The sequence below is a fragment of the Pollachius pollachius genome (assembly GCF_949987615.1).
Source record: "Pollachius pollachius genome assembly, chromosome: 7".
Lineage (NCBI taxonomy): Eukaryota > Metazoa > Chordata > Actinopteri > Gadiformes > Gadidae > Pollachius > Pollachius pollachius.
The window spans coordinates 6,641,981-6,658,937 of NC_136940.1; the positions used below are offsets into that span (position 1 = coordinate 6,641,981).

The window sequence follows — 16,957 nt, forward strand, 5'->3', positions numbered from 1 at the left end:
TCTAGTTCTTTACAAAATGAGGCACACTTATGTATTGGCCTATTCTCTAGACTACATAACAAAAACGTTTCTAAAAGCAATAGACCATGTGCTTGACCTTTGCAGCATTCAGAAATAATATCCATTCAATTGTGTCATTATTAAGAGACCTATTGTTTCTGAGAGAACTTGTTTCAAAGAAGGAGATTATAATTTCCTGGTGTACAATTTCTCTATTTGCTTAACTCCTATTCAGCTTTTAAGACTTGGGGAAAGCTTGGCCCAAAGCACAACTGCTAACAAAAACAAAACACATTCTTCAGCTGTAATTTTCAACCAAAATTAATGCCGGGATTTAGGCAGAGTTTTGCTGTCTTTCAAATGAATTATCAAACTAAAGGATGGATGTTGGATGGGTTTGGGAAAAAAGGGATTTTCTCCTTGTCCTTTACTTCTGTCGGACCGAGCATCTGTCCCTCTCGTCTCCCCAACCGGAGTGAACCCTGCGTGTTTTGTGGCAGACCGTAGAAAGTGTCTCTGGCCAATGCCGGGGCCGGTTGTGTACGGATGCAGACCGTGTTGTCTTGGCTCTTTCATCGCCGGCCAGCTTTGGGCTGATAAGGAGATAAGAGGACAATGGCTGGGGAAGCAAGCAGTGGCAAGGTGTAACAACGGCCCCTGGGGCTCCTCCCTGCCGAGCACTTCAAATCCTCATTAGGATTTTCAGCAAAGGAAGGAGGGATTTGCTGGATTAGGGTTTTGTCACAGCTGGCTCCAGGTTGGTGTTTGCCATGCAAGAACATGGCGGCAGCCTCCCTTCCCAGTTTCTCTCTTGCCTCTCCACCCAAACAGAACCAAACACACAAACACACACAAAAACACACACACACGCATACAAGGTCCAGGATGGCCCATTCCATCGCTCAGGGTGCCATGAAAGTGAGGAAGAATGCGGAACAAACCCCAAAATGGAGGACGTGTATGATTATTAGCTTAGTGTCCTTGACTGTGGTTTATGTCACCGCGCTGCCACACATTTCAGGTGTCTCTGGGTTTAGGCTGCTGCCTCAGCGTTCCTTTTAATGGTTATTTATACGGAGATAACCTTGGGAAGCATCATTAGTTTGCTGTTTGCTGTCACCATCCATAGCCATTTATGGCTTGAGATTTCGGCGGCTTCATGTCGATTTAGCTGTCCGGAAGGGGAAGAAAGACGCATCGCCTCGTTGTTAACCGTCCTCAACTCGCATTCTTCATGTGATATTTATATCGGAAAATAAGTAAGCAGCCATTTATGAATGCATTCATCCATGCTGTATGCTCCTGACATCTTGGCTTGTTTAAGGGGTCAGCGACCTATACAGGGCTTTTTTTTCTTCTTCTTCATACACCGGAGCAAAGGGCAGGTCCCCAAGGTGCCGCAGCACATTGTATAATTAAGTTTTGAATAGTGGACTTTGTGAGGAAAAAATAACGGTTTGTCGTTTGACGCGATTCTCAACCTCTAACATGGACCTTAATTGGCTTTCGGGCTTGTCTAGCGAGAGAGGAGTGGTCCAGTAAGACATAGATATGGTTTCAGCAGGGTGGATTCCTCCATCCTCCACCGTCCCCTTCTTCCCACGTTGATTCCTGAAGATAATGGCATTCACGCAGGTCCCATGAGGGTCTGGTTGGGAACCAACCATGGGCCGTAGATTAGCCATATATACCCACATATCCCTCTCGCTCTCCCCCTCTCCCTCTCCCCCCCCCCTCTCTCTCTCTCTCTCTCCCTCTCCCTCTCCCTCTCTCTCTGTCTCTCTCTCTCTCTCTCTCTCTCTCTCTCTCTCTCCTCTCTCTCTCTCTCTCTCTCTCTCTCCCTCTCTCTCTCTCTCTCTCTCTCTCTCTCTCTCTCTCTCTCTCTCCCAGTCTGCACTGGGCCACATTCCTCCATGCTTTGTCTCGTTTTGTTCTTGCCAAACAGAGAATTATGTGGGCCTCCAAGAAGTATATCACAGATCATCAGCAAAACAAGCCGTGATGGCCATGGCGTTCTTCACTGATTACAGTTATCCATGTGATTTTGCGATCTTCTTTGCGTTGGTCTTTGTCCAAACCGAGATTACCCGTTGGACATGTATTGTTGAGTGTTTTTGTTTGTCTCCTCTAATCCAGCCATGGCAGACATAACAGAAGGTGTGTAGGGGCCCCTTGAGTAAAACAATGTGTGACATTCGGACGGATGAAAACCTTAAATGTAGATTGTCCTGGATACGTTTACGTTTCTGTGTGTACCTTTTGTCTTTTTAGAATTTGGTAAATGGCTTCACTTTGAATTTACTATTATCTAACATCATGAAAGCTACATGCTTGATAATAGTAAAAAATAAACATCTATTGAATTGATAGTTCTGTCTGGTGCTGACTGGAAGGGCAAAGTTTGAGACAATCCAATATAAAAGGGGGAATTTAAACAGCAACAAGCATGTCAGTTAATTACCCCTTTAACCAGTCCAGCCGAGGTCAAGTGGTAAATGTGGTTAGCTTTTGTAATGCTGGGGAATTTCAGCATTTGTAAGCACCATGTCACATGGAGTCCCGATGTTACAATTTGTGTGACTTGTAGGAAGTAAAGCTCTTTGTTTTCCAGACTTAAGTCTAGCGGATGCTTTAGCATCAAGGCCAGCAGGGTTTTATGTCTTGAGTTAGCCATTCATCAATCTGGCTCTGTTTTCTGACTTATTGGCCAAACAAAGCGATGTGAGATGTAAATGTTCCTTGCCGCGGAACCCTCAACTCGTATGTTGTGTGAATCACTGAGTTCTTGTTTTCAAATGCGTACGCCACGAGACGGGGACAACATCAACGACAATCGCCAGGTGTTGTAGATGTATGCTATCACGCCTTTCAAAGGAGAACATGAGGCTCAAAGGAACGTGTTCTGAAGCACAAATGCATAGTTACCATTTCCGCATGAATCACACCTATATCAAACAATGCACAATACCATGGTGGAACAAAGTCACTCACAGAACGTATACAACCCCAACTAGGGGGAAATCAAACAATATCTTGAGAAGCTCATCTGCTGTTGAGATACAGATTCACTCTTAGGGCTGGTTGGATGGATTTCTTGGTTGCCCTTTGCTTTCTCTTCTGATTTAGTGGTACTATAAATATAAAAGCAAGGCACACCCATAAATATAAAAGATTTTAGACTACTAGTGCATGAAGGCACCAGGAGTGCCTTATCATTGAGCTATTTTCACTGTTCTTTGGCTCGGCTTTGTGTCTTCGTTATTCCTTAAACACAATTTCTCTTTCGGATGGTGCAAGGTTCAGTTTGTCTTTCGTGAGCTGCTCTGGTAGCCTGCACTGTCGAGTCACCGACCAGTCATTAAGTGCTGATTTACTTCCTGTCAAACACGGTGGAAGCTGGTGTTGACCTTTGGTCCAGACAGCAGGTCAGTGGAACTTGGTCTCCACAGGGTCATGTGTTGACCCTTCTGAGTCACTGGGAGCACTCAGAGGGCTTCCCATTAGAAGGAGGCCTGGTATTTCTCCTTCAAGCTTCCTCTCCATGGACTGAGACAAATGTGATAGGGTTTCACAAGCAGTTCTTTCATGGATACACATTAGCAATCCATAGGAGTGTCATTTGATGCCATTTGGTAAGCTTGTCACAGGTCCTTCGGGGCTATAAGCTTGATTCATTTTGACCAGAAGTTAAATCTGTTGCACTTGAATTTCTATTTTTCGTTTTTATAGTTAGACATAAGTAAGTGTTTCCCTCTAAGATTTCTTTCCAGCAGTGGCTCTAGGGTGTGTGTGAGGTGAACTATGTTGATGTGTACGCACGGTGCTGACATGCGCGTGCACAGTGCTGACGTGCACGCGCACAGTGCTGACGTGCACGTGCACAGTGCTGACGTGCATGTGCACGGTGGTGACATGCGCTTGCCCATTGCTGACGTGTGCGTGTGCGATGCTGATGTGCGTGTCCACAGTGCTGACGTGCACGTGCACAGTACTGACGTGCATGTGCACGGTGGTGACGTGTGCGTGGTGGTGCTAACGTGCATGTGCATAGTGCTGACGTGTACGTGCGCAGAGAGGTTTTGGTGTGATCACTGATTCCAGTAGGGCAGTGTTGCATTCCACCATGAATGGTCTCCTAAAATGGAATAAGTACATAACCAGATAGCATGCGAGCCACTAGGAGTGTGAGCCAAACATTTTTGGCATTAATCTTAGCACAAATAAAGTTTTCAGTCTGCAATTTGTAGCCATCCCTTCGTCTGTGTTCCACATAACACTGTTACTTCTGTTCTACACAACCAGAAATGTAGGCTGCTTTCTCTTATTAAGTCACATTTTTCTCTTCCTGCTTCCTATATTAAGTCTAAAGCCATTCATGAGCTATTGCAACCTGCAGTATCATGAGTTTTTTTATCTTTATATAGCAGAACACTATTTTGCTGTCAGTATTTTTCCATATTGCTTCTCAGAAGACAATAATGACAATGGAACAATTGAGAAGGGTGCAGTAGGCGCCACCTATAATTTAAAGGATTTAAATTAAACAAATAACATTTTGGACACCCATTATAATTTCTAACTCCAAAAAATTAAAAGAATTGCATGGCCCATTGCAGTAGCGCTATTAATCCAGCGGTGGCGCTGCGCCACTGCTGGATTAAGAATATGTTGAAGAGGCTCGTGCTTGATGTGGAGGATCAGCACGGCAAGATTCAAACGGAAATACAGAGAATATATAATCATATTTCATTACTTCAATGAAAATATACCATCTCCTGGAATAACAATGCCATGCAATTGTGAAATTACTTTCAGTCACTAGCTTAAATGTGAATTGCAATGTCTAAGTTAGCAGGCATTTGACTCTCCCATTGTTGCATGGATTCCTCCTTAGCCTGTTTAAAGGACAAATCCATAAATGCATAATGCATGAATGAAAGCAAAAAAAAAAACTGTTAGGAAGCGTGTTGGGGGGTGGGGCTGGGGATAGAAGTGGCAGTACTGGGCAGTGTCGTGGCACCGCCGAATAAAACAGACATCCATACACTATCGCACCCACAATCCGAAACCCTAGAAGGCTGTTCGCCCGGGAACCCTCAGTGCTGTTCTCCCGCACAAAGGAGACGCGTACAGAGCGAGTGCCGGTCCGCCGGCGGAGGGCTCACCCGGGGCCGCAGTCGGTCCAGGGGAATCTAAATGCCAGGTGGGGTCGGGCGGGGTGCGGAGAGAGGGTCAGTAGAGGCAGCGGCTGAATAATGGGGCCCAGAATGCATACACATGAGAGCTGCCTGTGACTGCGACGGTGCAGCGAGGGGGAAACACTGCTGCTGCTGCTGCTGCTGCTGCTTCTGCTGTGGTCTTTGCCAGGATGTGTGAGAGCACATCGAGAGAGCAACACAAGCAGCTATAGTCGCACACGGCGTGTGCGACGGGCGCCATGCCACCGTGAATCCACCCGGGAATGTTATTTTCGTTTCTTTCTTTTTTTCTCCGCCCTTATTGAATGGAGAAGCCCGGCATGCTTCGTCGGAGCGAAGGACGGAAAACCTTTGGCGCTCTTCGGAATCCTGCACGTATCTTTTTTTTTTTAGGGAGCATTTATAATGGGAGGTACAAACGGGGTGGAGCAGGCGAGTCAACAATAGGCATATGAATCCATTGTGTGCCGGCTTTCGCAACAGATGTAGCCGTGCAACTCCTCACAAGATGATATGCGATCGGGCCTTGAGCTCACTCTGGGTGACGCGATAACGAGTGGTGCACGCGGCAATAAGGCAATCGGGAGTAATCGGGTCCAAAGTTCCTGTTTGTCTAAAATAATAAATTGAACGGCTATTGCCTGGTACAGTCTCTCCCTTCAAATAGGACGAGGCCATTATCATGGTCAAGAGCATGGCGCTTACAGCACCATTTTCGAGTGGAGTGGTGTTCGATTATGTGTCGACAATCTTTTTTGAAGATGAATTAAAAATTTCCTGTTGTCCTTATTTGTTCACATTTCAAGGCGCATAAAAAAAAACTGAATGTCATTCTCAATATTCCACAATATTTGACTCATTGAGAGTCTATGTGCAGCTTCTAGTAATTGTTTTCTAGTAGAAATACTAGTCATACAGCTCATCGATACACCTCTTCTGGGTCACTGAAGGGTTTTCCCATGTGACAGTCACTGCAGAAATTGAATTGTGATAACGTCCTTTTTGTTTTCCTTCTGCTTGACCTGACCCCCTCCAACCCTACCCCAAACACACACAAACACACACACACACACACACACACACACACACACACACACACACACACACACACACATATCCAGAGGATAGCCAATATGAGACATGATGACATTGTGTGCTGTTGTGTGTGAGTTCAGTCATCCGCCATGGGCAGATGATGATGTGAAGTCAATAATGCATTATGAAAAAAAGAGAATTTATGACCTTGACCAGGCCGTTAGGGCTTAATTAGGCCTTAAGGTTGATTTCCACCCAAGTGAACATGGAATCTGATGAGGCTCACTTTCTGGCGGGTGCACGGCATTACCATTTCATCTGCAACACTTGATCCATCTTGTATCTGTTTGAATACATGACATGATTGAACACGGCGAAAGAAAAAGGAATACATTTAGGAGAGATTTTGAATTCGGCTAGTACGTTTTAACAGACTTGGATTTTTAGCTCTTTGCCAAAGGTATGGCAAGTTTCGTATGTACGTTGTAACTTCAGCCTTGCTTAGGCACACTGTGAAAAAATAAATGATGCAAATTGTGCAGACAACCACTCTTGCCCCACGTGTGGGCCTGCCTTTCTGTTTAGAAACGCTGGCAGCAGAGGGCTCCCTGACAGGCTAAATTTCTTTTGGGAAAAGAAAAAAAAGAAAATCCCATCCGAGCACCAAAGGAGAACAAACAGCTAGAGGATTTCTTTTCCCCCATCATGTCTATCCAGAGATGAATGACAAGATATTTTTCAGAGCCTGTGTACCTATATCAAAGACGCACCTGATAGCCCCCCTGGGGTGCCTGTGGAGGGAGCAGGGATGTAGATGAACTGGAGTGAATGGGATAGGTTGGGGAATACAAATGAGTTGTGTCCCTGCTCCCGTTGCAGCGGCCGTTCTCTTCCCTGTCAAGTCACTGGTTCTACCCATCCCCTCGCTCCCTTCACTTATTTCTGGCAAAGCAACGTCAACAATAATTATTGTGGTTATTACTATAACGACCGTTATGATGGTCATGATTATTAGAGTAAATATTACATTTTAAACAATACAAATATTGTTGTTATGATTAGTAGTGCAATTTTGTTAATAAAATAGTAGTATGTATGATATTTATAATACAGTTTATCTATGTGTTGTGATGGTCATCGCCCATTTGGATTAGTGCAGTGTGTGAACACATAATCCGATCGGATTCCAAAGCAACACATTAGGGAGGACTTTGGACGTATGGGTGCACTGGTCAGATGTGATCATTAAGGATCCAAGATCTAATTACGAGGTCATTATCGCAAACGACTCATTCTAAATAAAGCGCCATAAAGCCTCTTTTAATCAAGAAGCGCTGTGTTCTAAATAATAGATGATCCATATTAATAATGAATGTTCTAAATATATTGCAACATTAAAAACACATTTTTATTTAAGCGCCACATGGCTTTGGTCTGATTGGGTGACCCCACGCTGCGGTCAAATCTGTCCAGATTTGGGCAGGATTTTGTCCGGGTACAGGCCAAGTTAGGTGGGGGGAAAAAAACAGGGCTGATTGCATGCTCTAGTCTTCTGTCCACCCAGCGCCCTGCTGTTAAGCACGGTGTTTCGTTCAGCTTGTAAATATTGAATATTTGTCTTCCTTTTACTTCCTTGTGTGGGCCCATCTCCGGTATGACACATGCTGTTGTAAAGGATCTATGGATTAAGGAGCTCGCCACTGTGGGGTAGAGCCAAGCTTCGTTATTATTTTTGTAGTTCTCCGTTTCTTTGGCTTGGCCGAGAAGGGTAGGCCCTCAGAAACATGGGGATCCAAGCTGTGTTTCCTGTGGTTTCAGCCAAGTTTCTATAGCTCACACTGTCCTTTCACCCTGAGTCAGCCAGCAAGCAGCCTTGTACCTACGGACTCGCAGAATAATGGTGGAAATGCTCGCTCATTCACAGACCGTTGTTCAGCCGTCATCAGGCCGGGCCGAGGAGAATCAAAGGGATGCGTTCACGGCGGACGACAAGCATTGGGCTGGCGCCTCGGTCACACTTCCTCATCGGATCTCGACAGAAAAAATTATCTGGTTTCACATCAAAATAATCCGGGATCTCTCTTTTGTCTGCGCACCACAATGGCGGTGGTGGGAGTGCCTGAATGGGTCTTTTGATCAGCCCTCTGCCTCTGTCCCCCCTCAGAATAACTCTGAAAGCTTGTATACCTCAAGGTACACAGAGTAATGTTATGTGAAAAGCATTAACTGTAGGCGAGACGTCTATGCTGCCACAGAGCCACGGAGCCTGTCGTTTCTGCTGCCTGCGTTCGGTATCTGGCCACGGCGGTATCAATTGCATTGGTCATCTTGTGTCTCTGTGAAATGAGTGCTGTTTTTTAAAAAGGGTGTACCGGTATACACACACAGTATTTAGTGGTTTCCACGCATGGTTAACAGTGTAATCGCCATGTCCGGCAGTGTTGGATGGAGCTGCGCTTCGAGGTAGCAGCCGATGGTCTTAATGACTCGTCATTTGTGTGAAATTGGAAGACATTTTGTTCATTACTTTCGCTTCAGTGACATTGCGTCCTGGCAGATGGTCACTTTCCAATTGATTTGGCTCGGAAGGCAAAAAATGAATTAAAACATTACAGCACCGGGGAGACGGACTCTAATTGCCCCCCCCCCTTGCATATAAGGCCTTTTTTTGTTCTGTAGCTGCAGTTTGTGTTTTGGCTCAATGTCATTTGAAAGGTTGAACATGATACTAAATGCCAACATGGATGGGGGGGGGGGGTAAAATAGAAGCGTTCTATTAGTGTAATAAAGTGCTTCAACCCGTGGAAACAGAGGTCTTTGGCACCAATCAAAATCAATTAGCCGCAAGTTAGCATTAATAACCCCATACAATCAGTGCATGTTAAAGGTTGAGTGATCATTATGTTGGAAAAAAAATAAAATGAAAAAAATAAATGGAGCTGTCAAAAATGCACAGTCGAATATATATATATATATATATATATATATATATATATATATATATATATATATATATATATATATATATATATATATATATATATATATATATACAGTATATATACCCCTAACCCCCCACACACACACCTTTGATTTAACAATGGGTCCATATTCAATGTTGTACGCTCGGGCCAGTAAGTTAATTACAGTCTGTGTGAAGGAGGAGTTCTGCTCCTCTCACTGAATGCTTGCCATTGTACTCCAGCACAGGCCTGATCACTGCTGAGTGCAATGTATGCTACATCCCTGGCATCAAGGCATTGAAACGCTCCTCGGGTAAGATGTGGGGCTGACCAGAATGCATGATAAGGAAGAGTGTCAACAATGATGGGAGGGATCTGGCCAATTATGGCTCTTCTGCAAGGGGTTGCCATGGACACAGGATTGAGCCTCCACATAATAGATTGTATTGACTATGCCTTGATCCTGCACGAGTGCTGTTTAATTAGTCCAGAAGGGGCATCTCTTTGTGATTCACACTCATTCAGGTATCCGATTGATAAGCACGCGCTCCTTAAGAAAATTTTCACCTCGAACATGCAATCGAACACTGTGGTTGAACAAGACATTTTTGACGTCTTTCAAGGAGGCGGTATCTGGTTCTGGTATTTTTATACGTGTGCCCTTATGCAGCACAATGTGTTCAACTATTAGGGTTTTGGGGAGGAGGATTCATTATTTCCACACCGCTGACAGGGAGAGAACATTGTTCACGTTATTGAGATCAAAATCAAGAATCGGTTTTGTTAGATCGCTGCATGCATTGATTTTTGTTTCCTCACGCCTGACTCCTAAAAAAGACCATACGAGGCTCGGATTAAATTCTAGTTTGGCACAGGGCTTGATCAATTGGTCCAGCTGTTTTTTATAATAATAATAATAATAATAATAATAATAACTAAAAGAAAAATGCCAAGCACTTTTCATAAAATAATCTCGAAGTGCTACAGAAACCGAAAAACAGAATAACAGAACACTAAGGGCAATAACACATTCAAATCCAGTTGTAAAATACATTAATAAAAACACTTAAAAGAGGCGTTGAAGTGCAGATTGAATTATGAAATATCTAAGGACAATTTAAGAACGCCTGCCTGGACAAAAACGTTTTAAGCCCTTTTTTAAAAGTGTTCACAGACTGGGGTTTTCGCAGATGTGAGAGGAGGGAGTTCCAGATGTGAGGGGCAGCGAAGCACAAGGCTCGGTCTCCCATGGTGTGAAGCCTTGTGCGGGGCTGATGGAGGAGGTTGGTGCTTTGGGACCGGAGGTTACGGGTGGATGAGTGAGGGGTAAGGAGGTCTTTGAGGTATTGCGGGGCGTTGCTGTAGATGCAAAGGTGGGTGATGGGGATGATCTTGTATTGAATTCATGAGGTTGTGGGGAGCCACTGGAGGCTCTGAAGAATGGGGGTAATGTGGTAGTATTTGCGGGCTTTCATCAGAGTTCGGGCTGCGCAGTTCTAAATGAATTGAAGTTTCTGAAGGTGTTTATTGGGTATACCAATGAGTAGTCTGTTACAGTAATCAAGCTTGGAGGAGATTAAGGCGTGGACGAGTTTCTCTGCGTCAGAGAAAGTGAGGAAGGGCCAGATTTTAGAAATGTTCTTGATATGGAAAAAGCAGGTTTTGTACAGATGTTTGATGTGGTTTGCAAAGGCCAGTTGTGGGTCCAGCTTCACACCGAGGGTGGTAACTGTGGTTGAGAGGGGGATGTCTTGACTGGAGAAGGAGATGGTGGTTATGGGTGATCACTGGACCTGATGAGGGGTGCCAATTTGTGTGGCTTCAGTTTTAGAGCTGTTCAGCTGGAGGAAGTTGTGACTCATGCACGCCCTAATCTCCTCCTGGCAGTTGGAGAGGATTAGAGATGATGGTGAAGAGGGAGCAGATGATGATGAAGGGACCGGGGTAGAGCATAGGTGGGGGTCGGTTCGCAGGTACAACTGAGTGTCATCGGCGTAGCAGTGAAAAGAGATGCCGTGTCGGCTGATGACACGACCCAGTGGCAGAATGTATAAAATGAAGAGCAGGGGTCCTAGGACAGATCCTTGGGGGACATCAAGTGACGAGGCTGTTTGGGACCTGGCAGATCCCAGGCTGACGTACTCTGTCCTGTCAGCGAGGTGCGAGGTGCACCAGTCCAGTGTGGAGTGATGAAGGCCAATGTCGGTGTGGAGGTGGCTTAGGAGGATATGGTGGTTGACAGTGTCGAAAGCCGCTGAAAGGTCGAGGAGGATGAGAAGGGCGGGGGATCCAGAATCTGCAGAGATGAGATGGTCATTGGTTACCCTCAACAATGCTGTCTCTGTACTATGGGCAGTGCGGAAACCAGATCGGAATGTTTCAAACAGTGAATTACGTTGTAGATGTTCCTGTAGCTGAATGAACATAAAATTATGAACATAACATTATGAACATAAAATGCCTCTGTTTGACGATGCAAAAGCGCAGCTGGTGAATCCATTGGACGAGCAGACTTTTGTTTGATTTCCAGTGGTTTTCACAGGAAAATGCATTATCATTACTGCACCCTGTCATCAGCAGAGTGGAAAAGCCGCTAGACTAGGTTCAGTGGAAGTCTCATCTTGTACACATTTTCTTTCTGCTCCTTTACTTAAGGGGACAGACCCAATCACTAGTAAATCACGCAAACAGAATCTGGGGGGTTAAAGCCGTTACGGACTGATTCAAGTGTTTTAACAGTGTTTTTGGGGTCACTGGGCATGGGTTTGGTTTGGCTAGTGATTCTGGAGAACTCCAACTCTGGAGGCAATTTGCATGGATCCAGATCGCTTCCAAGCAGAAAGTGGGTCAATGGAACCCTTATGTATCCCCACTCAGAGGTACATGACTGCTGTAAGATTGATCCGTGTGACCTCCAGAGTAAGGCAAATGCAGATCATTGCCCGATAAAGGCCATCGGATCGGAGGAAGAAGAAGTTAAAAGAATACGGCCGAAGTTTCTGTACCGCCAAAATGTGCTTGTGACATTTGTTTACCACCATAACTTGCATCATTAGTCCATTATTTGTATTTATGGTGAGTAGTTGTTATGGCAGGGGAGGGAAGCAAGTACAAAGCTTTTAATTGTGTCAGAAGCTCCATATGTGGCTTTTTGTATTGAACTTTCTTCTAGTAATGAAAAGAAAGGAAACAGACAGATGTCTCCATTATACAGAGGGTAATTTCAAAGCAGGGTTGGGTATAAAAGTTGCCATTTGGCAGTGATTGATGTATAACATAGGTTCTTGTAGTTATGGCACGCCTCTGACTTTTGATGGAACTAGGGTGGAACACATTGATGAAGTTGAGATTGGCTGTCAAGTCCCGTTGCTCAACCACCGCGTTTACATTTCACACCACTGGGTTTTTTTTCCTCCACACCTCTACAAAATTGTACTAGACATTATGCATTTACAGAGCAGAAACGTTGAAAAATCTAACTTAAGAGCCTTCCGTTTTTTATTGTGCATTGGTCACATGAGAGAAGTTGTCAAAAAAAAAGTGAAGGGATACAGAGCAGATCTGCCCTTCTGATTGTAAGCTTCCCAACAAATAGCTCCAGAGAGTCAAGATAAACCAAGACAGCTGCCAGATTGTAAGGAGTTATAGGCCTAGCTGTTGTTTACCCTCTTGGATCTGTCTCGACTTCAAATAAAGCGCCGGGCACCTAAGCAATACTTACTGATTGGTACACAAAGTTCAGGCAGTGCAAATTTGTGTACAACATGTATTTTCCATCGGAAAAATACCAGTTGTATTTCCTGGCGTACAACAGTGTGTACAATATAGATAGTTAATTCCCTATAATTGTCGCATAGCATTTAGCCAGGCAGTATAATTGCAGTTGTAGTTAATTGACAAAGCCTCCACTGTTGCAATCTAAAGTCGTACACATGGATTTAACCGAGCACATGAGCATGGCTGTAAAACGGCCTTAATAGAACTATATGCATCGTCTACTCAAGACATAAGCCTCAATAAATTAAACAATATTTACATCGGGTAAGTCATCATGGTCTGCTACAGCGAACAATCTTCCTAATTAAATAGTCAGCATTTATATTACCCTTTTGGAACCTCTATAGCTAGCTTAAGCCCTTACAACTTGTGAACTCATGCAACATTTGACCATGCACCCCTACAGTCACACATGGCTGTTGATATCCACCACCAAGGGCAGCAACCAGCTAATTCAGGAGCAGTTAGGAGCTACGTGTCTCTCCCTCTCAAGGTCTCCCAAGCCCTTTTGCTCGGGGGGAGTCGCAGGTCAAACCAGCCATGTCAACCCCATTTGCAGAATGATCTCGGCACTACCATGTAAGCAAGACTGGCGTTTGCCTGACCCCAGGAATGCAAACCAAATCTTCGGTACGTTGAGGGCTTGTAAACATAGATAACCTCATGAGGCAGGACCAATATGGGACGACCAAAAAGAAATAAAGACAGGAGTTTAAATTGGTGCAAAAAGCCAGATGCCATGTCATGTCTGAGCTTTTCGATTCTTTGGATACTGGGCAGTAATTAGTGAGTGTGTGTCCGTTGTGATCTTTATTTACATTCCACATTCTGGTAGTTCTTGGACTGATCAAATGTGCCCTTATTCTGGAGTAGGACATGACTTTGTCCCTGTATATCTGGTAAAGCCTGATATTCATAGGGATTTGAGAAAATTTAGCAAAATAGTTCACTTAACCCTAAACACTGCTATTTGGTTGTATTCACATTTACTGAACACAAAGGCGCAATATTGATTTTTTTCCTCCACTTTTCTTTTTTTCTCCCCCCCCCCCCCCCCCCCCCCCCCACATACACACACACACACACACAGTCCGACTCAGTCTGCTCGCCCTTGCCTTTTCAAACAGTACGGTCTTCGATTGCGAGTGCTGAGGATTAAATTACAGTCTCATGCTGTACAGATGCTTGTTGTGCTTCATTTCCCAGATTAAAACGGGTATCGCAGAATAGACCACGAATGCCAATGACAGCAGCTCAGGATGGATGCTTTTGAATGACAAGTTGGCATAGATACGATTACACGTATCGATCTGAAACATTCCCGTACTATATTTGAATATTTACCGTATCGTTTGGTTTTTTTACATTTATTTATATATATCATCTTGGTGTAGAGACTTTAATCCAGCGAGTGATTGTTGATCATTATAGTGGTGGTTCTAGGCCTGACCACAGATTGTGATTCAGGACGAGCAGCCAGTCAATAGGCCATGTGGGTGGTAGACGGACAAAACATAACCGGAACACCGGCCTGGCCGACACCAGTCAATGTATTGATCCATCCCAACCAAATAAGGACTCCCAGTCCTACTTTAGGACTGGTACTGCTACCAAATGACTCATACAGTGGGTGTGCAGCACCCAGGTGATCTGAAGCACCCAGGTTGGTGCTGCTACACACTGGTAGTTGAGGATACACACACACTCACTATGTCCAGCGCTTTGCATGTCTTGAATATATGCATATAAACAATGCAATGCAATGAATACATTTGTATTATTTATTAATGAACGAATGAATGGCTGAAACACAAGATAATGACCACCACCATTTACCCCTTAAAAACCCACGAAGCAGTAAGCAAGAGCAGAAATGTGCTCATTATGAGTACGTCTCGGTCCTGACGCATAGGGCGTACCGTAAACTCCTCTGTTATAATAACACAACCCCCGTGCTGGAAGAGAAGACCATCGGATGCTGTGCTATCGTCCCCACGTTCCCCCATGTTACACTCCTCCCTCCGATCTCTTCGTTGTACTGATATCCAATCCTCTCTTTGTCTCCTATTTCCCTGCCTCCTCCATCCCCCTCCTCCCCCTCCCTCCCTCCCTCCCTCCCTCCCTCCTCCACCCCGCTCCCTCCCTCCCCCGTGCAGGGTTCAGCCGTGCGGCCCTGCCTTTCGGCCTGGTTCGGAGGGAGCTGTCGTGCGAGGGCTACCCCATCGACCTGCGCTGTCCGGGGAGCGACGTCATCATGATCGAGAGCGCCAACTACGGCCGGACGGACGACAAGATCTGCGACGCCGACCCCTTCCAGATGGAGAACGTCAACTGCTACCTGCCCGACGCCTACAAGATCATGACACAAAGGTAAACCACCGCGCCAAGTTTTTTTTACGTCGATATCCAGTCGGATGTCCGAGGTGCAGAGAGCAGGGGGCCCCAGAGGTCGGGCCCCGGCCGGACTCCGGGGACGGTGCGAGCCCGATGTTCGCAATATATCGGGAAAATGTTAGCTTTGCGAGGTCATGCGTTTAAAACAGTGTGAAAAATCCAAGCAGCCCATTTTATTAGCTTTCAGTACATTCAAGTAACTAGCGACAGTGACGACTGTAGAGGACAACTGGGACAACCGTAGACTAATGCCTACCGCACACACCCACAGCCTTAAGTCGCTAATCAAGGAAGTGTAACGCATACTCTGTGCACAAAGTCGCATGATTATGGACGGTTTGATGCACCCGCGATAAGCTAAGTGTCTTTGAAGAAACCGCCTGTACGATACATCACAAACGTGCTTCAGTTACACAGCTGCATGGACACAGACACGTGCACGCACACACACACACACACACACGCGCACACACATGCACGCACACACACACAGTGTTTGACACATACTCAAGGCCTTAGACATGAAACCGTTCGTCACACTGGGAAGCCTTGGGAGTCAACATGGACAGGGTGGGAAGACACACAAGCACGGCAGAAGAAGAGATATTGGAGGGTTTGGGACTGTCAGCAAATGTGCCGCTCCCATCTAGGGAAATAAAACGTACATAAAAAATATTTCTATACATAGAGATATATCAAATAGTGAAATAATAATACTGCCTTCTGAGTTCTTGTATTTAAAGGGTTTATTTTCAAGCTGTGTTTGATGAAGTTAGATCGCTGACTCACACACTCCTCTTTCTTACGGGTGGGGGGGTTAGGGGCGGGGGGCACACTAGAGTTTGCTCATGGCCCCTTTGTTGTCGGGCAAGACCCCTACCCCCAGATATTGTGTGCGCCCACACAAAAGCGCACTCACGCACTTGCACACTCGACTCACAAACTGCATTGGCCCAGCAACCTGGGGAGGGAGAGGGCTGACATGGCATGAGCATACATCTTTTTTAGGATTTTCCGAATTTAATTAACTACCGCTCTCTTTTGCATAATTTTAGATATGTAGTATTCCTAATAGTGCGATCGTCCCCTGACTTGAAATAGCGCACATGGGAGTAATTAGGGAATGTTTATTTATTTTTTTCCTTTTATTTTTAGAAATGGACTGCACAATTCCGACCTATCGACGGTGCATTTGTGGTCGAAATAATTGCGTGGATGCTTGCTTGGGAGTATGGGTGTCGCATTAAATAGCCAGCAGGCTGATCTGTGCCAGTCAGTATTAAGCTGTCTGCGCTCCCTCGCCCAGCTGAAAAATATTATCCCTCATAGGGGTGAAATGCGTTCCCCTCCAGAGATGAATATTTTCCCTTTATCCCCCCTTTTGTAATATTTCCGTTACTTCTCTGACTGTCTCCAGAGCTGCCCAGGAGTTGTTTAAATGTATTTTTTCATGATTACTTTGACCTACTAATTTAGATTTAATTTGCACAGGCGATAAAATAAAAGGGAGGGAGGAGGGGGTACTGGGTGATGACAACAGCAGAGACCCCTAAATTGAGTGTAGTCCTGGAGTGTGGAGAATTGGATCGG

General features: G+C 45.1%; 1 protein-coding gene across 1 annotated transcript in view; it reads left to right on the plus strand.

Moving 5' to 3' along the window:
* adgrl2a (adhesion G protein-coupled receptor L2a) overlaps positions 1-16,957 on the plus strand; it is a 97,943-nt gene that overhangs the window by 24,975 nt on the left and 56,011 nt on the right. The window contains 1 exon segment of the mRNA XM_079740533.1: positions 15,130-15,343. Within this exon segment, the coding sequence (XP_079596659.1) occupies positions 15,130-15,343 (214 nt within the window).